This window comes from Mastomys coucha, unplaced genomic scaffold (assembly GCF_008632895.1).
Source record: "Mastomys coucha isolate ucsf_1 unplaced genomic scaffold, UCSF_Mcou_1 pScaffold9, whole genome shotgun sequence".
NCBI lineage: Eukaryota > Metazoa > Chordata > Mammalia > Rodentia > Muridae > Mastomys > Mastomys coucha.
Genome location: NW_022196915.1, coordinates 41,053,231 through 41,077,047, shown reverse-complemented (window position 1 = coordinate 41,077,047; position 23,817 = coordinate 41,053,231). Strand labels below are relative to the sequence as shown.

The following is a 23,817-nucleotide window of genomic DNA, read 5'->3' as shown; positions in this document are numbered from 1 at the left end:
ACTCGGGGAGGGAGATTTGAAGGGCGCTGAGGCAGGAGGATTCAAAACTTTGAGGCTAGCCTGGGCTAAAAGCTAATGGCTAGAATGTAACTCAATGGAACAGCATTTGCCATCATGTACTCCAGCACCGTAGGTAGAGCTGGGGCAAGTCCGAATGGTTCTTTCTTTTTCTTTTTGTTTTGTTGTTTTGTTTTCTTTTTGTTTTCTGAGACAGGCTGCTTCCTATTTCTTTTACACTAATGCAACACTCTTGACTTCTGCTCCCTGAAGCTCTTGAGGCAGAAAAATGGAAAGATTACACTTGTACCCAGACCAATCCAGGAGAGAGTAAGGGCTGTAGACCTGTCCCAAGCACATGAACATCATGTTGCATGCAGTTTTTTCAATTGTCCCTTTAAACCAAAAGAAGACAGCTGGCAGGTGGTGGTGGCAGCATACACCTTTGATCCCAGCACTTAGGAGGCAGAGACAGGAGAATCTCTGTGAGTTCAAGGCCAGCCTGGTCTACAGAGTGAGTGCCAGGACAGCCAAGGCTATACAGAGAAACCCTGTCCTGAAAAACAAACAAACAAACAAAAAAACCCAAACAAACAAAAAATAGAAAAGAAAAAAGAAAAAGAAAAAAAAGAAAGCATCTATCTGTGTGTGACAACACATGCCTTTAAGCCCAACACTTGGGAGACAGAGGCAAGTGCGTCTCTGTGGATTGGAGGCTAGCCTGATCTACCTAGCAAGTTATGGGGCAGCCAGAACTACAAAACAAACAAACAAAATCAGCAAGTAAGGAAGCAGGAGGACCAAAAGGCAAATGATAGGGAGAATAAAGGTTGTTTTAAACATTTTGTTTAAAACTCAAAAAACTTTTTGAGAATTTTTTTTTTAATTTTTGTTTTAATTTTATGAATGTTTTGCCTTTAAATGCACCATGTGTCCCTGGAGCTCTCTGAACAAGAAAAGGTTATCAGATCATCTGGCACTGGAGTTACAGACTGCTGTGAGCTGCTATGTAGATGCTGAGAATCTAACCTGGGTCCCTAAGGTGAAAAATCACCTAGCACTCTTCGCTGCTGAGCCATATTTCTAGCTCTCTCTCTCTCTTTCTCTCTCTTTCTCTCTCTCCCTCCTTCCCTCTCCCCCTCTCTCCATCCATCCCTCCCTCTTCCTCTCCCTCTCCCCCACCCCTGTGTCTGTGTGTCTGTGTGTCTGTGTGTCAGTGTCATATGTATGCATGGTCGCCCAAATAGACTGAAGGAGGGTGTCAGGCCCTCCGTCCAGGAGCTGGAGTTACATGCAGTGGGTGTGAGTGCTGGGAACTGAACTCATCCTCTGCAGCAGCAATGAGCATTCTTACCTACTGAGCCATCTCTCCATAACCATAAAACATTTAATTTATTAATTATTTTATATGAGTGCTGTGTCTTCACACATACCAGAAGAGAGAATCAGATCCCATTACAGATGGTTGTGAGCCACCATGTGGTTGCTGGAAATTGAACTCAGGACCTCTGGAAGACCAGTCAGTGCTCATAACCCTTTTTTTTTTTTTTAATTTTAATTTTGCCCCTTATTTTTTTTAATTTTACTTTTGGTTTTTCAAGACATTTTCCTCTGTGTAGCCTTGCTGTCCTAGAACTTGCTCAGTAGACCAGGCTAGTCTTGAACTCACAGAGATCCACTTGCCTCTGCCTCCTGAGTGCTGGGATTAAAGCCCCACTACCCATTACCTGGTTCTATTTTTAATTTTTTTCAATTATTTATTTATGGGGGAGGGGCATGTACCTACCACCACCTACATGTAGAGGTCAGAGGTCCACCCTCCTGAATTCAGGTCATCAGGTCAAATGCCTTTACCCACTGAGCCATTTTGCTGGTCCGGCAAATTCTTTTTTCTGTGTGTTGAATACCATTTTGCTTCCATTTTGACTTGGAAAGGATGGGGTTGGCTGTGTGACAGGACCCAATCAGGAGGAAGAGCAGTGGTTAGCTTTAGTGGGGGGAAAGCCAAATAGGGCGCGGTTTTAGACAATCTTGTCTCCTTCCTTCTTGATTGGAGAGACATAGTGGCCTAGGGACATAGTGCAGTGGGTACGAGCACCTGCTCTACGAATGAGCATCTGAGCTCCAATCCCAGCCTCCAATAAATGCCAGGCTTGGTTGTGTGCACTGTACCCCAAGCATGGTGGAGACAGGCTGTTGCATCTTTGAACATCGCTGGCCACTCAGCTTATGCCAAACAGCAAGTTTCTGCTTCAGTGAGAGACCCTCCCTGCAGGCAGTAAGACAGAGTGTATAGATGAAGACACTCTGTGTCCTGGGGCCTGTGAAACATACGCATGCATATGTATCGTACACTCCACACATACATGCACACACCACATACAAACACCATGCATATACATATGTACACATATCACACACTTATAATATGCAACACGCATAGGCGCACACACACACAAACACACACATCATGCATATCAGAAACAAAAATAGCATCTCTTGGTGATGCATCCCCTCTAGGATCGCACAGCTGCATGGTCCTGGAGCGGAATGAAGTGCCTTTCACCTCTTCCCATTACCCTTACCACAGTGACATCATAGGTAAATGACACAGGTTTACTTGCACTTTGTCCAAGCACTTTGCTAGGACAGTTAGGGACATGGGCAACAAATTAAAACTCTGCTTTGACTTACATAGCTGTGTTGTTAGTTAGAACCCTTGGAAGCACCTTAAGACAGAACAGAGGAGGGGCATTGCAAAAGGCTCCTGCCCTTGAAGAGGCACCGTCTACCAGGGGCAGATACAGACATAAATGATTTGAGAGTATAAGCAGTTCGTCAAGGAGAGTGTAATTGATTGTTATGAATAAAAGACCTAATATCCCAGGGTACAGAGTGCTGATGAGCGAGGCTATGCAGCTTGACTGCAGATCAGAGGGTGCAGCCCACAGTATAAATTCTGTTGCCAAGTGAGGAGTTTGCATGGAGGGAGTTCTATTGCTATTAGTGACGCTGGGAATTGAACCCAAGGCTTTGCACATAATAATATGAACTCTACTGCTGAGTTACCCATCAAACTATCTGCATGTTTGGGGGACAGTGGTTCAAGAAGACCCAAAAGCCAGTGCATCCTAAATACACAATCTACCAATTTTTTTTAAGCTAACCTCTTGTTTCTCTCCCTCTTCCTCTCCCTCTCCCTCTCCCTTCCCTTTCCCTCTTTCTCTCTCTCTTTTTCTGTGTGTATGTGTGTGTTTGTGTTAGTAGGAATCCAACCTTGGCCATTACACATACTAGGCAGGCACTCTACTATTGAGCTATATTACCAGACCTTTCTTTTTAACTTTTTAAAAATTTTAAGATATGGTCTTAGTAAATTGCCAAATAGGCCTTCAATTTTTATCTGTCTGTCTGTCTGTCTGTCTGTCTGTCTGTCTGTCTGTCTATCTGTCTATCTATCTATCTATCTATCTATCTATCTATCTATCTATCTATCTATCTATCTATTTTCTTGAGACAGGGATTCTCTATATAGCCCAGGCTGTCCTGGAATTTACTCCGTAGACCAGGCTGGCTTCAAACTCAGAGATCTGCCATGCTCTGCCTCCTGAGGGCTGGGATTAAAAGCATGCACCACCATCTCCCGGATAATATACACACTTTTAAAAAACAAATATTATATTCTGGACCTACAATTTCAATACATGTTTGTTATTAATAATTTTTGCTTTTTTGTTTGCCTTGAGGGATTTTTTTTTTTTTTTAAGATGTGGGTCACATGTAGTTCAGGCTGGCCATGAACTCACCGTGTAGGCAAGGACAACCTTGAATTCCTGATCCTGCTGACTTGACTTCTAGTGTCAGGATAGGGTGCACACCACCACACCCACTCATCTCTGAAACTCGCCCACTGCCTTCCTCAAGAGCACTGTTTAGAATGCTTTGTCACCTGGATTAATTCTGTTTCAGGGTCATTGTGACCTGTAGCTCTTGCTCCAGTGGAGCAGATGCACTCACACACACAGCATCTACCCATCCAGACACAGACACATAAATTATAAATAAATAACCGGGCATAGTAACATACACCTTTGAGCCCAGGCTGTGGTGGGGGAGGGGGCAGAAACACAAATCTCTGTGAGTTTGAGGATAGTCAGATCTACATAGTGAGTTCCAGGCCAGCCAGCACTTCATAGTGAGATACTATCTCAAAATAAACAGGAACAAGAACAAAAACTGAAAATATTTAAGAAAGGAGAGGGCCGAAGAGATGACCGATGACTAAGAGTGAAGTCTGCTCTTGCAGAGAACTTCAGCTCTGCTCTCAGCTCTCATGTTAGGTGGCTCACAATTGCCTGTAACTTCAGCTCCAGGGTCCAAACACCTCTGGCCTCTGTGCATGTACACACTTAAGTAGTAACTTGAAATACTAAAACTTAGGAGAAAAAAATTGAGAGAATGAGAACATATTGGCCTGGTGGTCTCAACTACTCAGAGGCAGAGGCAGGCAGATGTCTGAGGACTACATCACACAGAGAAACCCAGTCTCGAAAAACAAAACCCAAAACAACAACACCAACAAAACATCTACGTACAGGAAGGGGCCAGATTGGCACACACTTTTAATCCTAGCATTTGGGAGGCAGAGGCAGGTGAGGCCAGCCTGGTCTACATGTCTGATTCCAGGACAACTAAGGCTACACAGAGAAACTCTATCTCAGAAAACAAACAAACAAACAAAAACAAAAACAAAAAAATACAGGAAAAATAGGCAGTAGGGAACATGCTGGCCTGCACTATATTCCCAGCACTTGAGAATTTGTGGCTTGTAAGCCAAGGACATTCTGAATGACATAGTGAGATTCTGAGGAATCTCAAGGGATTCATGGCTGCTGTCACCACCGTGTAGGACAGGTTTTCTTCGGTTTTGTTGTTGTCTGAGATAGGGTTTTTCTGTGTAGCCCTTTAGATTGGCTGGCTTCAAACTCATAGAGATCTGCCTGCCTCTGCCTCCCAAGTGTTGGGATTAAGGACATACACCACCACTGCTTGACTTTACTTTCTATATTCTTTTTATGTGTGCCCTGACTGCCAAGTCCAGCCAGATTATAAACTGAATGTTTTTTGCTATTTTGTGTGTTCCCTTTTTGGCTCGTCATAGTCCCCACCAGTTTAAAGTCTGCCTTTCACATAGTACATGTCTGTCTGGTCCCTGTAGACTTTTAGGTCAGTAGCTCCTGATTTGGTTGACTTTAATGGGCTTCCTGGGCATAAAACCTTCCATTATTAACTGCTTTTATTTATTTATTTATTTTGGTTTTTCGAGACAGGGCTTCTCTGTGTAGCCCTGGCTGTCCTGGAACTCACTCTGTAGACCAGGCTGGCCTCAAACTCAGAAATCTACCTGCCTCTGCCTCCCGAGTGCTGGGATTAAAGGCTTGTGCCACCACTGTCTGGACTTGTCTGTTTTTTTTTTTTTTGTTTTGTCTTTTTTTTGGACAGGATCTCACTGAGACAGGCCTTGGCTGGCCTGGAACGGACTGTGTAGACCAGGCTAGCCTCAAACCTTACAGAGAGACCTGCTTGCCTCTCACCCAAGTACTTCGATTAAAAGCACAAGTACCAGCTTGTTATTAACCACCCAAAGGAACCAATAAATTCATTTTGCAATGCTGATCACACTCCAAAAATTCACTCCAGAATCACCTGTGTTTGAGTACTTTTAATAAGGAGGAGCCATTCACAGGGGAACTTAAATGTGGCAACCTCCTTAGCTATTGTGGGTGCATACTGTAAATTAGCTGATCAAAATTTCTTGCTGGTAAATAGAATATGGAAAGTATGCTTCCATTGCCAGCTTCCCCTTACTTTTGCTTTTCCTGCCATAGGCTTTAATGTCAGGAGGCGTTTCCAGATCACCATGTGATTCTTCTCAAGCATGAAACTCCTAATGCCCTTGGGGTGACCCACTTCTCCCAGTAGTTAGTATATGAATTTTAAAATAGAAAAGCTCTTTCATCAGCAACTTAGCTTGTTTTCTATCTAGATAGATACCATTTGTCTGTCTGTGTATCTATTAATCATCTATCTCTCCATCATCTATTTATCTAGCTAATGTATACGGGTGTTTTGTCTGCACATGTTCCTGTATACTACATATATATGCACTGACTGCCATGGAGTCCAGAAGAGAGTGGTGGATCCTCTGGCCCTTGGGTGACAGACAGATGTCTCAGTCACCATGGGAGTGTTGGGAATTGATCTGGGGTCCTCTGGAAGAGCTACAAGTGCTCTTAACCGCTGTGCCATCTCTCAAGGCCCCAGGGAAATACTTTCATTGGGATGGCACATGATTTCTTTATTTAATTAAATTAATTAATTAATTAATTAATTAATTTTGGTTTTTCTAAACAGGGTTTCCATGGCTGTCCTGGAACTCAATCTGTAGACCAGGCTGGCCTCAAACTCAGAAATCTGCCTGCTTCTGCCTCCTAAGTGCTGGGATTAAATGTGTGTGCCACCACCACCTGGCCAGCACAGGCTTTTAATCCAGACACACACACACACACACACACACACACACACACAGAGTTACAGCAGGAACGGGGTGTGCTCTGCTTCATGCCTGGCTTTTCAAAAGGCTCCCAGCTCTCCTCTACTGAATCATTTCCTTTCACAGCCTCATAGTCCTTTGGCAAAAAATTGTTCCAATCTGTCCTATTTTGGAGCCAAATTTCTTTGCTTTTCTCTGAGATCTAAAATTTCTATCAGGGCCAGTTTAGATTCCAGCTCTCAATCCTGTCTCAGAGTAAAACCCTGGCTCATTGCAATCTGTATAACAAGTTTCTGGGAAGAGCCAGCCAGCCTGAGAGGTTCTAAGGGCTATGGCCTACAATCCCCTCAGAAGCGCTAAGTTCTTACAAAAATGTTACATTATAAACATTTGTCTTGAAATTTCCATTTGATGTCATAGGTTGATTACATACCTTCTTTTATCTTCTTGTTTTCTTCTCAAATCATGCATTTACAAATGGCCATGACATTTTCCAGCTTAATCATGAATCTTTGTCACTCTGAATACCCTCATTTCCAGTGAATGCCTTGAAACCAATCCCAAAGTTGACTGCATGGGAATGTTTTCATCCTGGAAACTTGTTCCTCTGTCCATCATGAATTCAGGTACTCTCAGAGTGGTACGGCTCACGCTTTGAACTGTTTCTGAACAATTGATTTAATAAGCCAACTGATCCTGAAGGCTACTTGTTCTTGTTATCATTTGTTATTGTAATCTGTTTTGTTGGTGATTTGGTTTGTTCATAGCCACTAAGTCTGGCCGGTCTTCGTGGGTGTTGTAGAGCATCTGGTTTTTGGTTTTTGTTTTGTCTTCTTGAGACAGAGTTTCACCAGTCCATGTTGGCCTGGAATTCTCAGCAATCTTTGGCTTCCTCCTGAGTTTCAGGACGGCAGGTGAGAACCACCATGCTAGTCCCATGGCTGTTTCCATGTCTCAGCTTTGCAACCAATCATTTAAAGCCCATACTTTTAGTGTTGGAGCACATCGGATGTAAAGGTACCTGCACTGGCTGGTTTTGACACAAGCTGCAGTTATCACAGAGAAAGGAGCCTCCCTTGAGGTTGTGCCTCCATGAGATCCTGTAAGGCACTTGTGGGTGGTGCCATCCCTGGGCTGGTAGTTCTGGGTTCTATAAGAAAGCAATTTGAACAAGCCAGGGGAAGCAAGCCAGTAAGTAACATCCCTCCATGGCTTCTGCATCAGCTCCTGCTTCCTGCCCTGCTTGAGTTCCAGTCCTGACTTCCTTTGGTGATCAACAGCAGTGTGAATGCTATAGTGTGTAAACTGAATAAACCCTTTCCTCCTCAACTTGCTTCTTGGTCATGATGTTTGTGCAGGACTAAAAACCCTGACTAAGATAGCACCCTTTAGTATTGTTAATAGAATACTGAATACTGGCTGGGCAGTGGTGGCATAGGCCTTTAATCTCAGCAGAGATAGGTGGATGTCTGAGTTTGAGGCCAGCCTGGTTTGTTTACACAGTGAGTCCCAGAACAGCCATGGCTACACAGAAAATCTGTCTTGAAAAACAAAATAAAAACAAAACAAACAAACAAATAAAAGACTATCAAATACTGGCTGGGCCTCTCTTTTTAGTGTACCATTTTGTTTCCTGACTATAGTGTGGGAGGCAGATTGCCTGCAAGAATCCTGTAAATTTCCACTCTTCCCTGCAATGTTAAACAATGCAGCAAAGGAAAAGACTTTAGTCTTTTCTCAGATTCCCATTTACATGTACCACCCAGTTAAAATGCAGGAACGGAGCTTCTCAGAAGCCTGGGTTCAGAGCAATGTCCTGAAAAGATTAACCGAGAATAGATGCTCTGCCTAGCCTAACGTTCTGTCCAGCACTCCCCCAAGGCCTGACAGGAATCTAGCTCAGGTGTACTGGGGCGTATTGGCTTCATCATGAGAGAGCAGTTAAGAACTGAATGGTTGTGCTTTGTGTGTGGAGTGTGGCAGAGCAGAACATGAGACAAACAGCAAAGGGAAGACCGGCCTGATAAAGGCCCAGCATTGCATGGACCAATAAAGCAGGTAGGGGAATCATCGCTGAGGGAGTGTTTACAATCCCTTCAGTCAACCGGTTATTGCCACCGCATCCTGCCTATGGAGGTGGGGATCATGGGAGAAAGGAGGAAGCACTTCCCTCAATATAAACCCAAACAAACTAAGGGTTGTTTTTTTTTTTCATGTTACTTCTCGGCCAACAAAAAGTTGTCAGCAGGCTGGTCCTGTTGGCCCTTGGTCTCAGTAGACAGGGCATACAGCTAGACCTGGGGCAGGGCTGGGGGGAGGGTGTCGGAGGGTGGGGGTGGAGGGAGGATTGCAGGTAAGAGTTGGGGGCTGGGGGCTGGATGGGAGAGGTAGAGAAGGAGACATGAACTCAAAAAAAGTGAATTACACCGGGCGTGGTGGCGCACGCCTTTAATCCCAGCACTTGGGAAGCAGAGGCAGGTGGATTTATGAGTTCAAGGCCAGCCTGGTCTACAGAGTGAGCTCCAGGACAGCCAGGGCTACACAGAGAAACCCTGTCTTGAAAAACCAAAAAAAAAAAAAAAAAAGGGAATTACATTACTGATACTAGTAATGATGTGTGTGAGACACAAAACAGCACGTCTTAATTTTATTCCACTTATGTATGATTCTAGAAAATTTTACTGTGTAGACCACTCTAGCCTCAACTCAGAGAGATCTGCCTGCCTCTGCCCCCCAAGTGTTGGGATTAAAAATGTGCACCAGCATATAGTATTTTCAATTTATGTGCATACACACATGTATTATGTGTATCTCTGTGTTTGTACACACACGTGTGGATGCTCACAGAGGGCAGAAGAAGGTGTTGGATCTTCTGGAACTGGGGTTACAAATAGTTGTGAGCTGCCCAAAGTAGATGCTTAGAATTAAACTTGGGGTGGGGGGGCTGGAGAGATGGCTCAGTGGTTAAGAGCACTCACTGGTTGCTCTTCCAGAGGACCTGGCTTCAGTTCCCAGCACACACACATGGCAGCTCACAACTGTCTGTAGCTCCTCTTCCAGGGGATCCAACATCCTCACATAGACATACATGCAGTCAAATCACCAATGTACATAAAATAAATTAAAAAAAAAGAAAACAGACCCAAACTTAGGTCCTCTGAAAGGGCAGCAAAAGTTCTTAACTGCTGAGTCATCTCTCCAGCCCAAACTATTTATCAACAGGGTCTCTCTATGTATTCCTGGCTGTCCTGGAACTCATTACGGTAGACTTGATCCCCCTGCCTCTGTGTCTCCAGTGCTAGGATTAAGGTATGTATCTCTATGTTCACTATTTTTATTATATTTTTATTTTTATTTATTTATTTATTTATTTATTTATTTTTAAAGTTTTATTTATTTATTACATGTAAGTACACTGCAGCTGTCTTCAGACACTCCAGAAGAGGGCATCAGATCTTGAAACGGGTGGTCGTGAGCCACAGTGTGGTATGTGGTTGCTGGGATTTGAACTCAGGACCTTCGGAAGAGCAGTTGGTGCTCTTACACGCTGAGCCATCTCACCAGCCCTATATTTTTATTTTTCAATTTGATTATTTCCTTGGAAGGTGAATGCAGGAGTTCAAAGCTAACTGAAGGTACATTTGTAAGTTTGAGCCCTAAAATACTTAAGGCCTGAGTCAAAAAATTGAAACCCACAAATATGTGTTTGTGTGTATGTGTGTGTGTTTATGATACTTGAGACTGGACTCAGGATGCTGTACTTTCGTAGTAAGCTCTCTCTCACTTCGTAACACCCCAATCTCTTGTTTGCTTTTGAGACATGGTCTCACTGAGTTGCTCTGGCTGCCCTCAAGTTTGGGATCCTTTCTCTTTCAGCCTCCTGAATGCTGGGAGTGGTGGTAGAGACTGCAATGTTGGACAACGAACAGTTTTGAAGGGTGCTCACTAGTTGACTTGTGGTAATGAACAGTTTCAGCAAAACTAAATATTTTATGCTAAAACACTTCAATGAAGCTGTTTTCTTTAAAAAAAAAAAATCTGAGGAAAAGGAGGTTGGTGGGTGGAGCTCTTGCTTAGATGGTCTGATTTGAAAGCTCTTTTTGAAATCCTTTGCTGAATTTTTTTGTTTGTTTTTGTTGAGACAGGGTCTCTCTACATAGCCTCGGCAGTCCAGGAACTCACTATGTAGACTACTCTGGTTTTGAACTCACAGAGGTTTGCTTGCCTCTACCTCTGGAATGCTGGGATTAAAGTTGTGCACTTCTGCTGCATTTCTGGATGCTAGGATCCTCTATACTTTGTACTAGAGAGCATTAACTCTCTAGTCTCAAAGAGTGCCCACCTAATGAATTCTCCCATTCCCCTCTACTTTCAGCCGACTCCGTGTCCTGGTACTTCTTTTTTGTTGTTGTTGTTTTTTTGGGTTTTTTTGTTTTTGTTTTTGTTTTTGTTTTTGTTTTTGTTTTTTTCGGGGCAGGGTTTCTCTGTATAGCCCTGGCTATCCTGGAACTCACTCTGTAGACACAGGCTGGCCTTGAACTCAGAAATCCACCTGCCTCTGCCTCCCAATGTCCTGGTACTTCTAATGCAGTTGGACCTCCTGTCTCTGCTTCAATTTTCTGGACTCTCTCATTCAAAGTGTTTTAATGTCTTTTTTCAGGCATAGTGAAAATAAGATTTATTTCAGTCTTTCCTATTTACTTCTGTAGAGAAACGTCTGTCCCCTCTTTAAGTTTCTCTGGTATTTATAATCTTAACTGCCCTTTCGACACCTATTTACTGCCTTGGGTTATTTCCTTTTCATGTGTGTCTTCTCAACAGAGTGTGAATTTCCTCTGGGTAGGAATTAGGTCACATTTATCTCTGTGTCTCCTCAGGCACTTAATAAAACACCTCACTTTCATAGTCTTTCCAAGGCACTTTCTTAGCCGTTATCTCATTTGATCATTACACCAATGCTAAGAGATTGGAGTAACAAGAAATATGTTGTTCCCCCCTTCTGACAGGAAGGAGAGCTGTGGCCCAAGGTCTCATGGCTTGGAAGGGACAAAGAGGGAAGAGATAATTGCACATAGAGCTCTATCCAATGCGAGGTGTCCATCTCTATCTTCCCCATCTTCCTCTGGAAGGCAGCCTTCGGTACCTTCACCACTCAGGGCCTGGTGTGCTTTCGAGACACTTAGCCACAGCTTTGTAGTTCAGTATTTAAGAACTTGAAGATTTGGGAGATGAAATTTCAGTAAACCTCTGATCAGCTGAAAATCACCAAAGCATGCTTGCTATTTTGTTCTGAGCACTGTTTGTGCATAGGCCTGGCATTTAATGAGGCTGCATTGAAGAATTGAGGAAGCATAAGTGATTTTTAAAAGCCTTGGAAAGTGACTGCACTCTAGCATTAAACACGGAACATGGCAGCTGATGCTCTGACCAAGGGCATAAAAGCTTTCTGCCCTAGATCATTCCTCTGTGTATACCAGTGGAAGTCTCCTCCTCTCTCCCTCTCCTTCTCTCTCCTAACCACTGGGGTTAAAGGCATGAGCCACTCCAACTGGCTCTAGATTGTTCTAAAGCAGTGGTTCTCAACCTTCCTAATGCTGCAACCCTTTAATACATGTTTAATACACTACTTCATGTTGTGGTGATCCCCCACCATAAATTATTTCCATTGTTCCTCATAACTGTAATTTTGCTGTTGTGAATTGTAAACATCTGTGTTCTCCAGTGATCTTAGGTGACCCCTGTGAAAGGGTTGTTCAATCAACCACAGGTTGAGAACCGCTGTTCTAAGGAAAAGCTAAACAGCTCCATTTCCTAGCACTTTTGCTCTATCCTAATCAGTTTGTTCTCTGATACAAGCAATGTAATAATCACTGGGCTAAGGAGATGGCTCAACCAACACTCTTCAAGAAAACCTGGGTTGGATTCTCAGCACCTATATGGTAGTAACTGTAACCAGTTCCAGAGGATCCCAGAGCACCAAGTATACAAGTGGTTCACAGACATATGTGCCAGCCAAACACCTCCACATGTAAACAACAGTAAAATAAATAAAAATGTAAAAAGAGCTCTAACAACCTTGAAGCAGTTTATTTCATATAAAACTTTTATTTTTTTTCAGGTGGGCAATTTCAGCATAGTGTCCAGGCCTAGCTTTGAACTCTAGATCTTCCTAACTTAACCTCCAGAGTAGGTGGGATGAAGGATGATAGTACAGGTCCATCTAGACATCTTACTTTCTAAAAGGAGTCACCTCCTGACTGGGTACCCTAGTTTTACAAAACCAGTACAGGCAGGAGTAGGAGTGAAGGAAGGATGAGAAATAAGGGCGCGGGTGGGGAAAGGGGAACAGGGCAGTTAACATGGCTCAATGGGTAAAGGAGCTTGCTGCCAAGCCTATGATGTGTGTTTCACTCCCAGAACCTGTAGCTTGGAAGGACTGATTCCCACAATGTCTTCTGACCTCCAAAGCACACATAGGGCACAGAGTAAATAAAATGTGATTTAAAAAAATAATAGAGGGAGAGAGGAGGAGGCAAGTTAAGAAATTCAAGAGATGAGGCTGGAGCGATAGCAGAGGACCTGAGTTCAAGTCCCAGAATCTGGCAGCTCACAAGCTCCTAGAACATCAGCTCAAAGGGTTCTGGCTCCCTCTTCTGGCCTCCGAGGATACTGCCCACATATGGCGCATGCGCTGCCCACAGTTACAAATTAAAAACAAACCCGTCAGGGTGCAGTCGCGTGAACCTTTCATCTCGTCACTCGGGAAGCAGAGACAGGAAGATCTCTGATACCAACAATATGTTGGCTCGACCTTCGAGCACCACAGTGGCAGGCCTAAGCTTCCGGGCTGGGCTGCCACCTCTATACATCCTTCGTCTTCCTCTCCCTTAAACGGGTGAAGTTCCGACTTCTAGACGGCCAGCGCGACAGTTTGCGCGGAGCGCGCGCTCCCGGGGCGGGGCTGCGCCAGGCGGGAACGGAGGCCCCGCCCCGTCCCGCGCCGGACTGATTTAAGACGGGTTGTGCCTACGCTGGCGGGAGCGCCCATCCCGGGCAGGCCCCGGCCTCAGCGCTCCCGCGGCGAGCCGTGCAGGTTAGCGCTCGACGACCGTGAGCGTGCGGCGAGGCCACGCTCGCCCTTAGGATTCCTTGGCGACCCAGACGGTAGGACGGCGCCGGAGAGCGCGTTCTGCATCTTGATTACCTCCGGCCTTGTAAGGGTCACCTCTTGTGAGAACAGTCAGGACGATCAGTCTGCGTCCGGTGCGGCGTGCAGGGACCGCTGGCGGGCTTGAAGCACGCCTGCGTCAGAGCTCGGGCTCGGCGCTCCTGCGCGTGTGACCCCGGCTGCCTGCGCTGGGTGGGGGTGCAGCCTGAGGTCACGTCCTGTGGTCGCAGAAGGCGGGCGGCTCCGCTGAGGACCCCTGGGCGGTTGAAACCCTCGTGGCTGGGTGCCTAGCTGGCCTGCAAAAGTTTGTTGGTGTAGTTCAACAACATTCTGAATTGGTAAAACTTAACTATGTAGCTTTTGTTGACAAGTCGATTGTTATTAATTCTTGATGTTTCATGCAAGGCAAGAATCGTTATCGCGGCTTTGCAGGTGGAACAGTGTTGGCACCAGAAAAGCGAGCGTTTCACTTAAACTCACACAGAAAACATTGGGGTGGCAGAGCCACAAATTAATGCCTAGCATTGCGACTCGTCAGCTGATTCCTCTAGACCACGTTACAAAACAAACGGCTAGTTGCTTTCATGTGATTCATAAAAGGAACGAATAAACCAATGTTCTATGGACGGGAAGCGTTAAGTCCTAATAAGCTTCAGACTTGGGGCTGCTTCGAGGACCCAGCTGCCCTTTGGAGGAGAGGGGAAAAGCAATAAGCAGGGAAGAATGGGCAGGCGATGTTTGTGTTCCTGTTGAGTTTCTCATTGCTCTCTGTTGATGACATTCTTTTCAAGGTGCTCCAGGTTGTGGCAGAACACCCATAGCTGTGTCCCCACACAAACCACTCTCCAGTGCATTGTTGTATGGCCTCTCTTTACTGGAAAAGCTGTTGTAGTTCAAGTGTCTGTAGCTCTTGCTCCCAAACAGACAGCTCTTCCATAAGATGACGCTGGCAGAGAAGCACCAGAAAACCACTGTGCTATTCCACAGTTGAGCTGTCACTGGGCAGAAGGCACACTGGGACCCACACCCCTCAGTTTACTAGGAACATGACAGCAACAGTTTGTAGTTCCAGCACAATGGTAGTGGTAGGAAGATACCTCCCATTAGGCCTCAGTGGACGAAGGTAGGTAGGGGTGAAGTAGGAGCGGTTCTACCTAGTCATCTTTTAGATAGCTTGGGAGACGTTTTGTTCTTGGAATGTAAGGGATTCTGGTATTTATTTGTAAGTTTGTCCATAAAATGCTAAAGAATTTGGGGATCCTGGTGTCTGATATGGCCCTCCTCTATAAGAAACATTTCTGAGCCAGATGTGATGGCATGAACTCTTAATCCTAGGTTCAGGATGAAGAGGGTCAAGGTTCAAGACTTGCCTCAGGAACACAGAGTTTGGCCTATGAGACAGCCTAAGGTGGCTTGAGCTGGAGCAGAGGCAAGGGTTTGTTTAACTTAAATTTTCTTCCATTTTGGTTTTTTTTTTTTCATAAAGATAATACCAAGAAAGCCAGATGGCATCTGGAGATTTCTGCTCACCTGGAGAAGGTGTGGAGACACTGCAGCAAGGTGAGGGGACTTTCCTAGTTAGGGTCTCATTGCTGTGAAGAGACACCGTGACCACGGTAACTCTTATAAAGGAAAGCATCTAATTGGGGCTGACTTACAGTTTCTGAGGTTGAGTCCATTGTCATCATGGCGGGAAGCATGGCAGGGTGCAGGCAGACATGGTGCTGGAGAAGCTGAGAGTTCTATATCTTGATCTGCAGGCAGCAGAAGGAGACTGCGTCTCACACTGGGCATAGCTTGAGTTAAGTCGGCCTCCACAGTGACACGCTTCCACAAGGCCACACCTCCGAATGGTGCCCCTCCCTGTGGCCAAGCATTCAGACACAGGAGTACAGACTCATATAGTGGGGTATTCCTAGTCAGCCCACCACCTGTAAAAGGCTTGATGACTTTTTCAGAGGTCTCATCCAGATCCTTGCCTCCCGAGATGAAAAAGGTTCACATCGCCCACTAGAAAGAACGGTTTCACTCACAGCCCCCAGTTCTGGAAAAAGTAGAGTCTATGAGGTTCTGGGGCACTTTAATAAGAAGCAGGTTGGACCAACCGTTCATGCTGATTCGGTACCTGCTACTGCAATAGATGCTGCGTGCCATGATGCATTGGCAATCTGTTGCCAAGGTAAGGCTGGCTGGCCAGTCCCTTAAAGGCTTCTTGTTCCTACTTGTGTTCCTTTGGTTTCTCTGGTAGCCCAGGTTGGTCTTGAACTTCTCATTCTCCTGCCTCCACCTCACAGTTTGGAGATTATAAGTGTGCCTCGCCACACCCAATTTTGTACCTGAAAGATGAAAATAAAAGATTAGATTTCTTATTCTCTAAAACGACTTTGGACATAATAATCCAAAGAATAAATGTGTGTGTGTGTGTGTGTGTGTGTGTGTGTGTTAGATAATGGTAAAGTGTCAGTAGAGCTCCCCTGGGACAGAGATGGGGTAACCAAAGGCCACTGACCTCTCCATGTCCACTTATGCTTATGCTGCTCACAAGGCTTACTCTACTCTGTTTACAGGGAGGGAATTCTAAATGGTCAGTTAATCTCTTGCTTTTCCTTTCTCAGCCTTGCTTGCATGAATGAGTGAGGCCCTCTCCACAGTTGGAACTTGAATGTCTTTCTCCTCCTCTTCCTCAAGAGCTCTAATGATATTGGCCAGGCTTGGTGTTGCATGCCTGTAATCCCAGAGCTTAGGTGGCTGAGGCATGAGGATTATAAATTCAAAGCCAGCCTGGGGCTACGTAGAAAAACTTAAAAAGAAACTAAGATTTTTTTTTAAAGATTTATTTATTTTTTATTTATTTTATGTATATGAGTACACTGTAGCTATACAAATGGCTGTGAGCCATCATGTGTGTTACTGCTGGGAATTGGTTGGTCTCAGGACCTCTGCCGGCCACTTGCTCCAGCCTCCGCTTTCCCTCTGGTGTAATTCATAGGTTGTGAGCCACCACGTGGTTGCTGGGATCCGAACTCAGAACCTTCGGAAGAGCAGTCAGTGCTCTTACCCACTGAGCCATCTTGCCAGCCCCCAAAAGCAAAGTTTCTAGTAAGCGTATGAATGAAGTGTTTTGGTTACTGTGGTGAGCCATACTAAAAGGTCTCTCTCCCCTTTTTTTTTTTCTCTTGGAGCTGGGGAGCCAACCAAGAGCAAGCACATGCTCTACAACTCACCTGCACCCCCTAATCCGTAGATTTCCATTTACCAAGACCTTCTTTGGAGCTAGGGCTGGAGCTGACAGTAAAGCCCTTGCTTGGTGTGCTCAAGTCCCTAGCAACACACAGCATCCTTAGTTACTCCCTCATACCCTTTGGTTACCATCCTTACATACAAAGTAAATGCTTGCTGAGTGTCACTTCTGGTTTATTTGTGATTTATGTTTTAAGGCAGGATCTCACAATGAAGCGCAGGCCCCTCAGCAGGTCATATAGCCCAAGCTGGCCTCAAACTCCCAACTCTTCTGCTTCCTTCTCTCTAACACTGAGATTCCAAGTGTGTGGCACTTGTTTTGTTTATTCGCTTTTATTTGTTTTTGTTTGTTTCTTTGAACACTGGAGTGTAGGGATCAGAAGACACCTTTCAAGAGTTGGTGCTCTCATCCTGTGGTTTCTGGGAAAGAGACTCTGGTCATTAGGCTTGGCTGTACACATCCTTACCAGCTGAGCCGTAAACAGCCAGCAACGATTTATTTTCAGCCACATCTCACTATGCTGTCAGGCTGATGTCAGATTCTTGTGCTTGAAGGACCCTCCCACCTTGGTCCCCTGCATAGCAGGGACCACGGGTGTGTGTCATCACTCCTGGTTTTCCTTATTCTTCTGTTTAAATTGGATTATATTTAGAGAATTTTCCTACTGAAAACGCAGGGTTTTGTTTTGTGCTTTTAGAAGTAAGCAATGTTATGCCCTGTTATATAAAGCCAGGAGTCCATGTGTTTGCTTTGTCTGTCATTTTTTTAAGTGTGTGACAAGCAGTTCCCTCCGTGTGCCCTGACGGAGGAGGATCTCATACAGAATCCGTATTTCAGCAAGCTGTTGCTTAGTCTCTCTCAGCATGTGGATGAAAGTGGCTTAAGCCTCACACTGGCCAAGGAGCAGGCTCAGGTAAGACCCCTGGGAGGAGGGACAGCAGGAGGAGGGACGGGCAGGAGGAGGATAGAGTCCTTGAGAGAGAAACAGTCTCAGACAGGGGTTCTATTTTGTTTTCAGGCATGGAGTGAAGTTCGGCTTCGTAAGACAGCATGGCTAAGGTATGAGATCTTACAGAGAGTTATCCAAGAGCTGCTCGTGGACTACTATGTGAAGGCCCAAGATACAAACCTGACCTCGGAAGACAAAAAGGTGAGACCGGAGAAACGAGATACACATTAGGTCCAGGGATGAGAACAACCAGGCTAGCCAGTTGTGGCAGCATATGACCGTTACCTACAGCTTGTGAAGCTGTGGAAAGAGCTAGAATGTAGAAATTTGGGATTAACCTGGGCAACACAGTGAGCCCCTGTAGGAAGAGGGAAAGGGAGAGAGGGAAGGAGGAAAGAAAGGAAGACTGGACGGGGGAGAGGGAGGGATGTGGAGGGAACCCTAGTAATTTAGTTCTCTGAGGTGGCCCCTTGCTTGAGGACCATGAAATGTGTGAGAAGAGATGATGGGATGGAAGACATGGGGATGAAGTTCTTTTTGGTTTTTTTTGAGAGGGTGTAGCCCTGACTGGCCTGGAACTGGCTTTGTAGACCAGACTATCCTCAACCTCACAGAGATCTGTCTGCCTCTGCCTCCTAATTACTGAGATTAAAGACCAAGTCAAAAGTTGTTTGTTTGTTTGTTTGTTTTTATTTCAAGATAGGGTTTCTCTGTGTGGCTGCCCTGGAACTCACTCTGTAGACCAAGCTAGCCCGGAACTCAAAGAGATCCTCCTGCCTCTGAATCCCGAGTGCCAAGATTAAAGGCATGCGACACTACTTCCTGGTTAAGTCAAAAGTCTTATAGTCTCTCTTTTTTTTTCTTGCTTTCTTTTTATTTTCAGTTTCATGAGACCCTTGAGCAGCGGCTGCTCGTAACTGAGCTGACACAACTCTCAGGTCCTGGGCAGGAGACAGAGATGCCCCCACTGCTAGGGCTGGAGAAGGCCGACCTTCTGGAACTCATGCCGCCCTCACAGGTACAAACAGACACTGGATCAAGTGACTGTCTATCTGTCTGTCTGTCTTCCTCTTTTTTCTTTCCTCTTTTTTCTTTTTCGATAGGACCTCATGTATTTATTTCAGGTTCTCCTTGAAATTTGGATCCTCCTGCCTACACCTCCCAAGTGCTGGGATTACAAGTGTGCACTGTCATGCTTGATTTATGAAGTGCTAGGGGATCAAACCCAAGGCCTCTTGTGAGCCAACATTTTCTCTGCTTTTTTCCTTTTTAAAAACATTATTGAGGCAGGCGGATTTCTGAGTTCGAGGCCAGCCTGGTCTACAGAGTGAGTTCCAGGACAGCCAGGGCTACACAGAGAAACCCTGTCTTGAAAAACAAACAAACAAAAACATAAAAACATTATCACCATCACCAGTTTATGTGTATTTTGCCTAATTGTATGTCTATGCATTACATGTGTGGAGTGCACATAGAGACCAGAAGAGGGCATCCAGATTTCCTGGAACTGGAGTTCCATGTAGGTATTGGGACTTGAACCAGAGTCCTCTGGAAGAGCAGCTAGGGCTCTTAACTGCTGAGCCATCTCTCCAGCTCCTAAAATTTTCTTATTAAGCCTTACTGTTTTTCTAAAAATGCTACATATCATATGGTCAGACTCAAGGAAGACTAGAAGGTCTGGAATACTGTATGTAGAATTGCATTTTGTTGTTTTTGAAACTAAAGCATTTATGTGATGACTGTGTCTTAGTTAAGGTTGCCATTGCTGTGAGCAGACACCATGACCAAGGCAAGTCTTATAAAAGACAGCATTTAATTGGGGCTGGCTTCCAGGTCTCAGAGGTTCAGTCCATTATAATCAAGGCTGGAAACATGGCAGCATCCAGGCAGGCATGGTGCAGGAGAAGCAGATAGTTCTGCATTTTGTTCAGAAAACTGGCATCCTCAGCTAAGGAAGAGTGTCTTAAAGCCCACCCCCACAGTGACACACTTCCTCCAAACAAGGCCACACCTCCAAATAGTGCCACTTCTGGGCCAAGCATCTTCAAACCACCACAGACTGGATGAGCTGGGAGCTGCATCACTGTCCTCTTCGGTTTAGCTGGTGTTCCTTCCCAGAGTCCATGTCTGAGTCCTTGACAGACAATTTTAGATGATTTGCCCAGCCTTGGTAGTGTTTCTGTTAGCTGGGGTGCTTCACGTACTTGGGGTGGCCCTGTTTGCACCAGGCAGACTTCTAAAGGTGGCAGGCCTCAGCTACCATGGCCATACAATGTGTGTGTCTTACCTAGACACTTCCAAATGCAGACAGAGTCCCCACTGTCCTTTTGCTCTGCCTCTCAGCCAGAGACTGAAAAAGTGAAATGCAGTGTTATAAATTACCCATGCTAATGCTAATGGCTGCTGTCCTTGCTCATTCTCATTGTCAAGTATATGTGAATGTTTTGCCTGTATGTATGTCTGTGCACCGCATACCTGCAGAGGCTAAACAAGGGGGTTGGATGCCCTGGAACTGGAGCTACAGCTGTTGTAAAGTTGGAAGCAAACCTGGGTCCTCTGGAAGAACAGCCAGTGTTCTCAATCACTGAGCTATCTCTGCAGTCTTCCCCCTTTTAAAAACTTTTGGGAGACAAGCCTGACTGTCCTTGTGGCTGGACAAACCCTCTGTGTAGATCAGGCTGGCCCTGAACTCAGAGAGATCCATCTGCCTCTGCCTCCTGAGTGAGCACTGTGAACAAAGGCATGCTCTGCCACCCCTAGCCCATCCCCTTGGTTTTTCTTAGTCAGGGTATCACTCTGTAGGCCAGACTGGCCTCAGATGGCCACCAAACTCATGACCACAAGTTCAACATCATTGGCTACTTAAGTGAGTTAAGGGCAGCTTGGGCTACGTGAGACTGCCCTTACAAAGGACTCAGATCAACGGAGGTAGTTGAAGAGTAGAGGCTAAGGCTGCAGAGATGCTCAGTCGCTATGAGTCTATACTGCTCTTGCACAGGACCTGAGTTAAGTTCCAGGCAACCTGGAGTAGAACATAACTGCTTATAATTCCAGCTACTTCTCGACTTCATAGGCACCTACCCTCACTTGCGAACATTCCCCCCAAAAGACATAAATATATAAGTAAATCTTTAAGAAGAAATCTTAACACTTGCAGGCAGAGGCAGGCAGATCTCTTTAAGTTTGAGACCAGTCTGGTTTACATAGTGAGTTCCAGGACAGCCAGGACTAGTAGAGAAACCATGTCGCAAGCAAGTAAGCAAACAAACAAAAAACCACCACAAACAACTCCCCCAAAAGAAACAATAAACATAAGGAAATAATAGGATACCTCCACTAGCACTCTGAACAGTGTGTAGGCACTGGGTGACTGAGAGCAGCTTTATTGTATCAGTTTAAAGCACTCCCAGGGATGGGGGGCTAGCCCATACCTAGCATGCACAGGTCCTGATTTCAATCTCCAGTATGACAAGAATAAACAACTCCTGGTAGGACTCCACTATATGATAGATATAGCATAATTGGCTTGCTTAGTGTTATTAATTTGTGTTTTTGAGGCAGGGTCTCATGTAGTCTCTGCCCTTGAATTCTCCATCCTGCCTCAGTCTCCCAAATGTTAGGATTAGTGTGCCGCTGTTCCCAGCTCTCTTGATGCCGTTTGTTTCCTTGGTTATGTGTGGGTCTGTGTTCCCACACCCACTGGAAGGTCCTCCTCGTGCTAACTGTCTGTGTGCCTCCAGGACTTCGTGTGGATGAAAGCTCGGCTCCAGCTGGAGATGGAGGAGCAGCTGAAGAGGAAATGCTTCACGCTGCTGTGCTACCACGACCCCAGTTCAGGTGCGAGCCGGCCCGGCCTGCCTGCTCATGTGCCCACAGTTCCCTGGCTAGCCAGCCTTTTCAGTTTGATGTGGGTGTGAGACAGGTCTTACCCTGTATTCTACACTCTCTAGCCAGCAACTCACTGTGTCACCCAAGCTGGTCTCAAACCTGTGGCAAGGCTGCCTCATCTCCCAAGGGTTGGGGTTATTGGCATGACCCACCAGCCCAGTGTAGACTACTCTGAGGCTTTAGAATCAGAAGTGTTTGTTTATTTCCTCGGTAGTGGGATTAGAACAGACTTTGTCAGGACTCCTTTAGTCATAAAATCGATGATCTCTTGCTTCAGGAAAAGATGAATTGCTTCCTTAGGAGGGTCAGAATGGCAAAGAGAGTTCCGTGTATCCGTGGCTCCCTTATCTTTATTTTGTGGTTTAAGAATGTAGGACTGGGGGCTGGAGAGATAGCTCAGCGGTTAAGAACACTGACTGCTCTTCCGAAGGTCCTGAGTTCAAATCCCAGCAACCACATGGTGGCTCACAACCATCCGTGATGAGATCTGATGCTCTCTTCTGGTCTGAAGACAGCTACAGTGTACTTACATATAATAATAAATAAATCTTTAAAAAAAAAAAAAGAATGTAGGACTGCAGGCTGTAGAGGTACTCAGTGGCTAAGAGGCCACTGCTCTTCCAGAGGACCTCAGTTTGGTTTCAGCCGCCTTGTCAGGATGCTCACAAGTGCTTGTAACTCCAGCTCCATGAGATCTGGAGCCCTCTTCTGGATTAGTAGACACATGTACACATATAATTTAAGAATAAAAACCACATAAAGAAAGAAATTCAAGGCTTGGGCTGGAGAATTGATCAGTTAAGAGACTTGCAGAAGACATTCCCAGCACCCACACTGGGCCTTTTCACTGTCTGTACCTCCAGTCCTAGGAAGACTGGAGACCTCTAACCTCTGCATGCGCTCACATGCACAGACCCTTCTCCTACAATTACAGAACTCAGGATAAATCCAAATAAGCTGAGTATGATGGCACACTCCTTTAATCCTAGCACTCTGGGACACAGAAGCAGATGGACCTCTGAGTTTGAGGCCAACTGGTCTGCATAGCCAGTTCCAGGCCAGCCAGGGATAGACAGAGAGACCCTTTCTCAACAACAACATCAATAACAACAACAAAAACCTGAGGGCTTCCTAGTACTCCAGGGCTTCGCAGACAGCCTGGACCACCCAGTGAGAGCCTAACTGTAAGAGATGCAGACACCTTTCGAGAAGCAGGGGAGAGGCATGACTTATGTAGGACGGCAGAGCCCCCCTGCAGAGCCATGTCCATTGGGGGTATCTCTGTCCTCTCTATACCCAGATACTGATGGAGACAAGCTGAAAGCAGCGAAAGTGTGGGCGCTGACGGAGGTCCTGGTCAGGGAGAAGCAGCAGTGCCTGGAGGCCAAGGGCCAGCAGAAGGAGCAGCTGATATTGCTGGAGAAGAAGAGGACCACCTACTCCCAGGTGTGTGGGCAGTGGCCTGCTCTCCCTTATTTGAGTCCAGGGCTCCTCCGGCGAAGCCAGGGCTTTCTTCTCTTACAGCCTGCTTGTTCTTTGTCTTGGGGCTTCAGGTGCTTCTCCGCTGCCTCAGGTTGTTGCAGAGGCTTTTTCAGGAGCACCGGCTGAAGACTCAGTCCGAGCTAGACCGCATCAATGCCCAGTACCTGGAGATCAAGTGCAGTGCTATGATCCTTAAGTTGAGGTGAGCTGTGAGCCTGGGGGACCAAAGGGACTCGTCCCTCACACCGCTTCTCTAGCCCTGGCCCTCATTGCTCTCTTCACCATGCCTAGTACTGGTGGGTCCCAGGAAGTGTCACACCACAGTATACTTAGCCTTTCTTGATGTTCCTCAAAAACTTGCAATACTGTTGTTTTGTTTTGTCTTGGGTTTTTCGAGACAGGGTTTCTCTGTATAGCCCTGGCTGTCCTGGAACTCAGCAGGCCGACCTTGAACTCAGAAATCTGCCTGCCTCTGCCTCCCAAGTTCTGGGATTAAAGGTGTGCACCACCACCACCTGGCTTTTTTTTTTTTTTTTTTA

The 23,817-nt window shown here is 45.7% G+C and overlaps 1 protein-coding gene across 3 annotated transcripts in view; it reads left to right on the top strand.

Moving 5' to 3' along the window:
- The first annotated feature begins 13,270 nt into the window (after positions 1-13,270).
- Positions 13,271-23,817, top strand: part of Haus4 (HAUS augmin like complex subunit 4) — a 12,074-nt gene continuing 1,527 nt past the window's right edge. Inside the window, exons 1-8 of one of the 3 annotated variants that reach the window (XM_031362228.1) lie at positions 13,271-13,714; positions 15,205-15,278; positions 17,730-17,872; positions 17,978-18,109; positions 18,792-18,926; positions 21,649-21,745; positions 23,097-23,242; positions 23,350-23,480. In XM_031362228.1, coding sequence (XP_031218088.1) covers positions 15,224-15,278; positions 17,730-17,872; positions 17,978-18,109; positions 18,792-18,926; positions 21,649-21,745; positions 23,097-23,242; positions 23,350-23,480 — 839 coding nt within the window. In that variant the 5' untranslated portion in view covers positions 13,271-13,714; positions 15,205-15,223. Of the gene's footprint in view, positions 13,715-13,743; positions 13,765-13,873; positions 14,057-15,204; positions 15,279-17,729; positions 17,873-17,977; positions 18,110-18,791; positions 18,927-21,648; positions 21,746-23,096; positions 23,243-23,349; positions 23,481-23,817 lie in introns of those variants that run through there. The other 2 variants (XM_031362230.1, XM_031362229.1) reach the window with 2 other exon arrangements.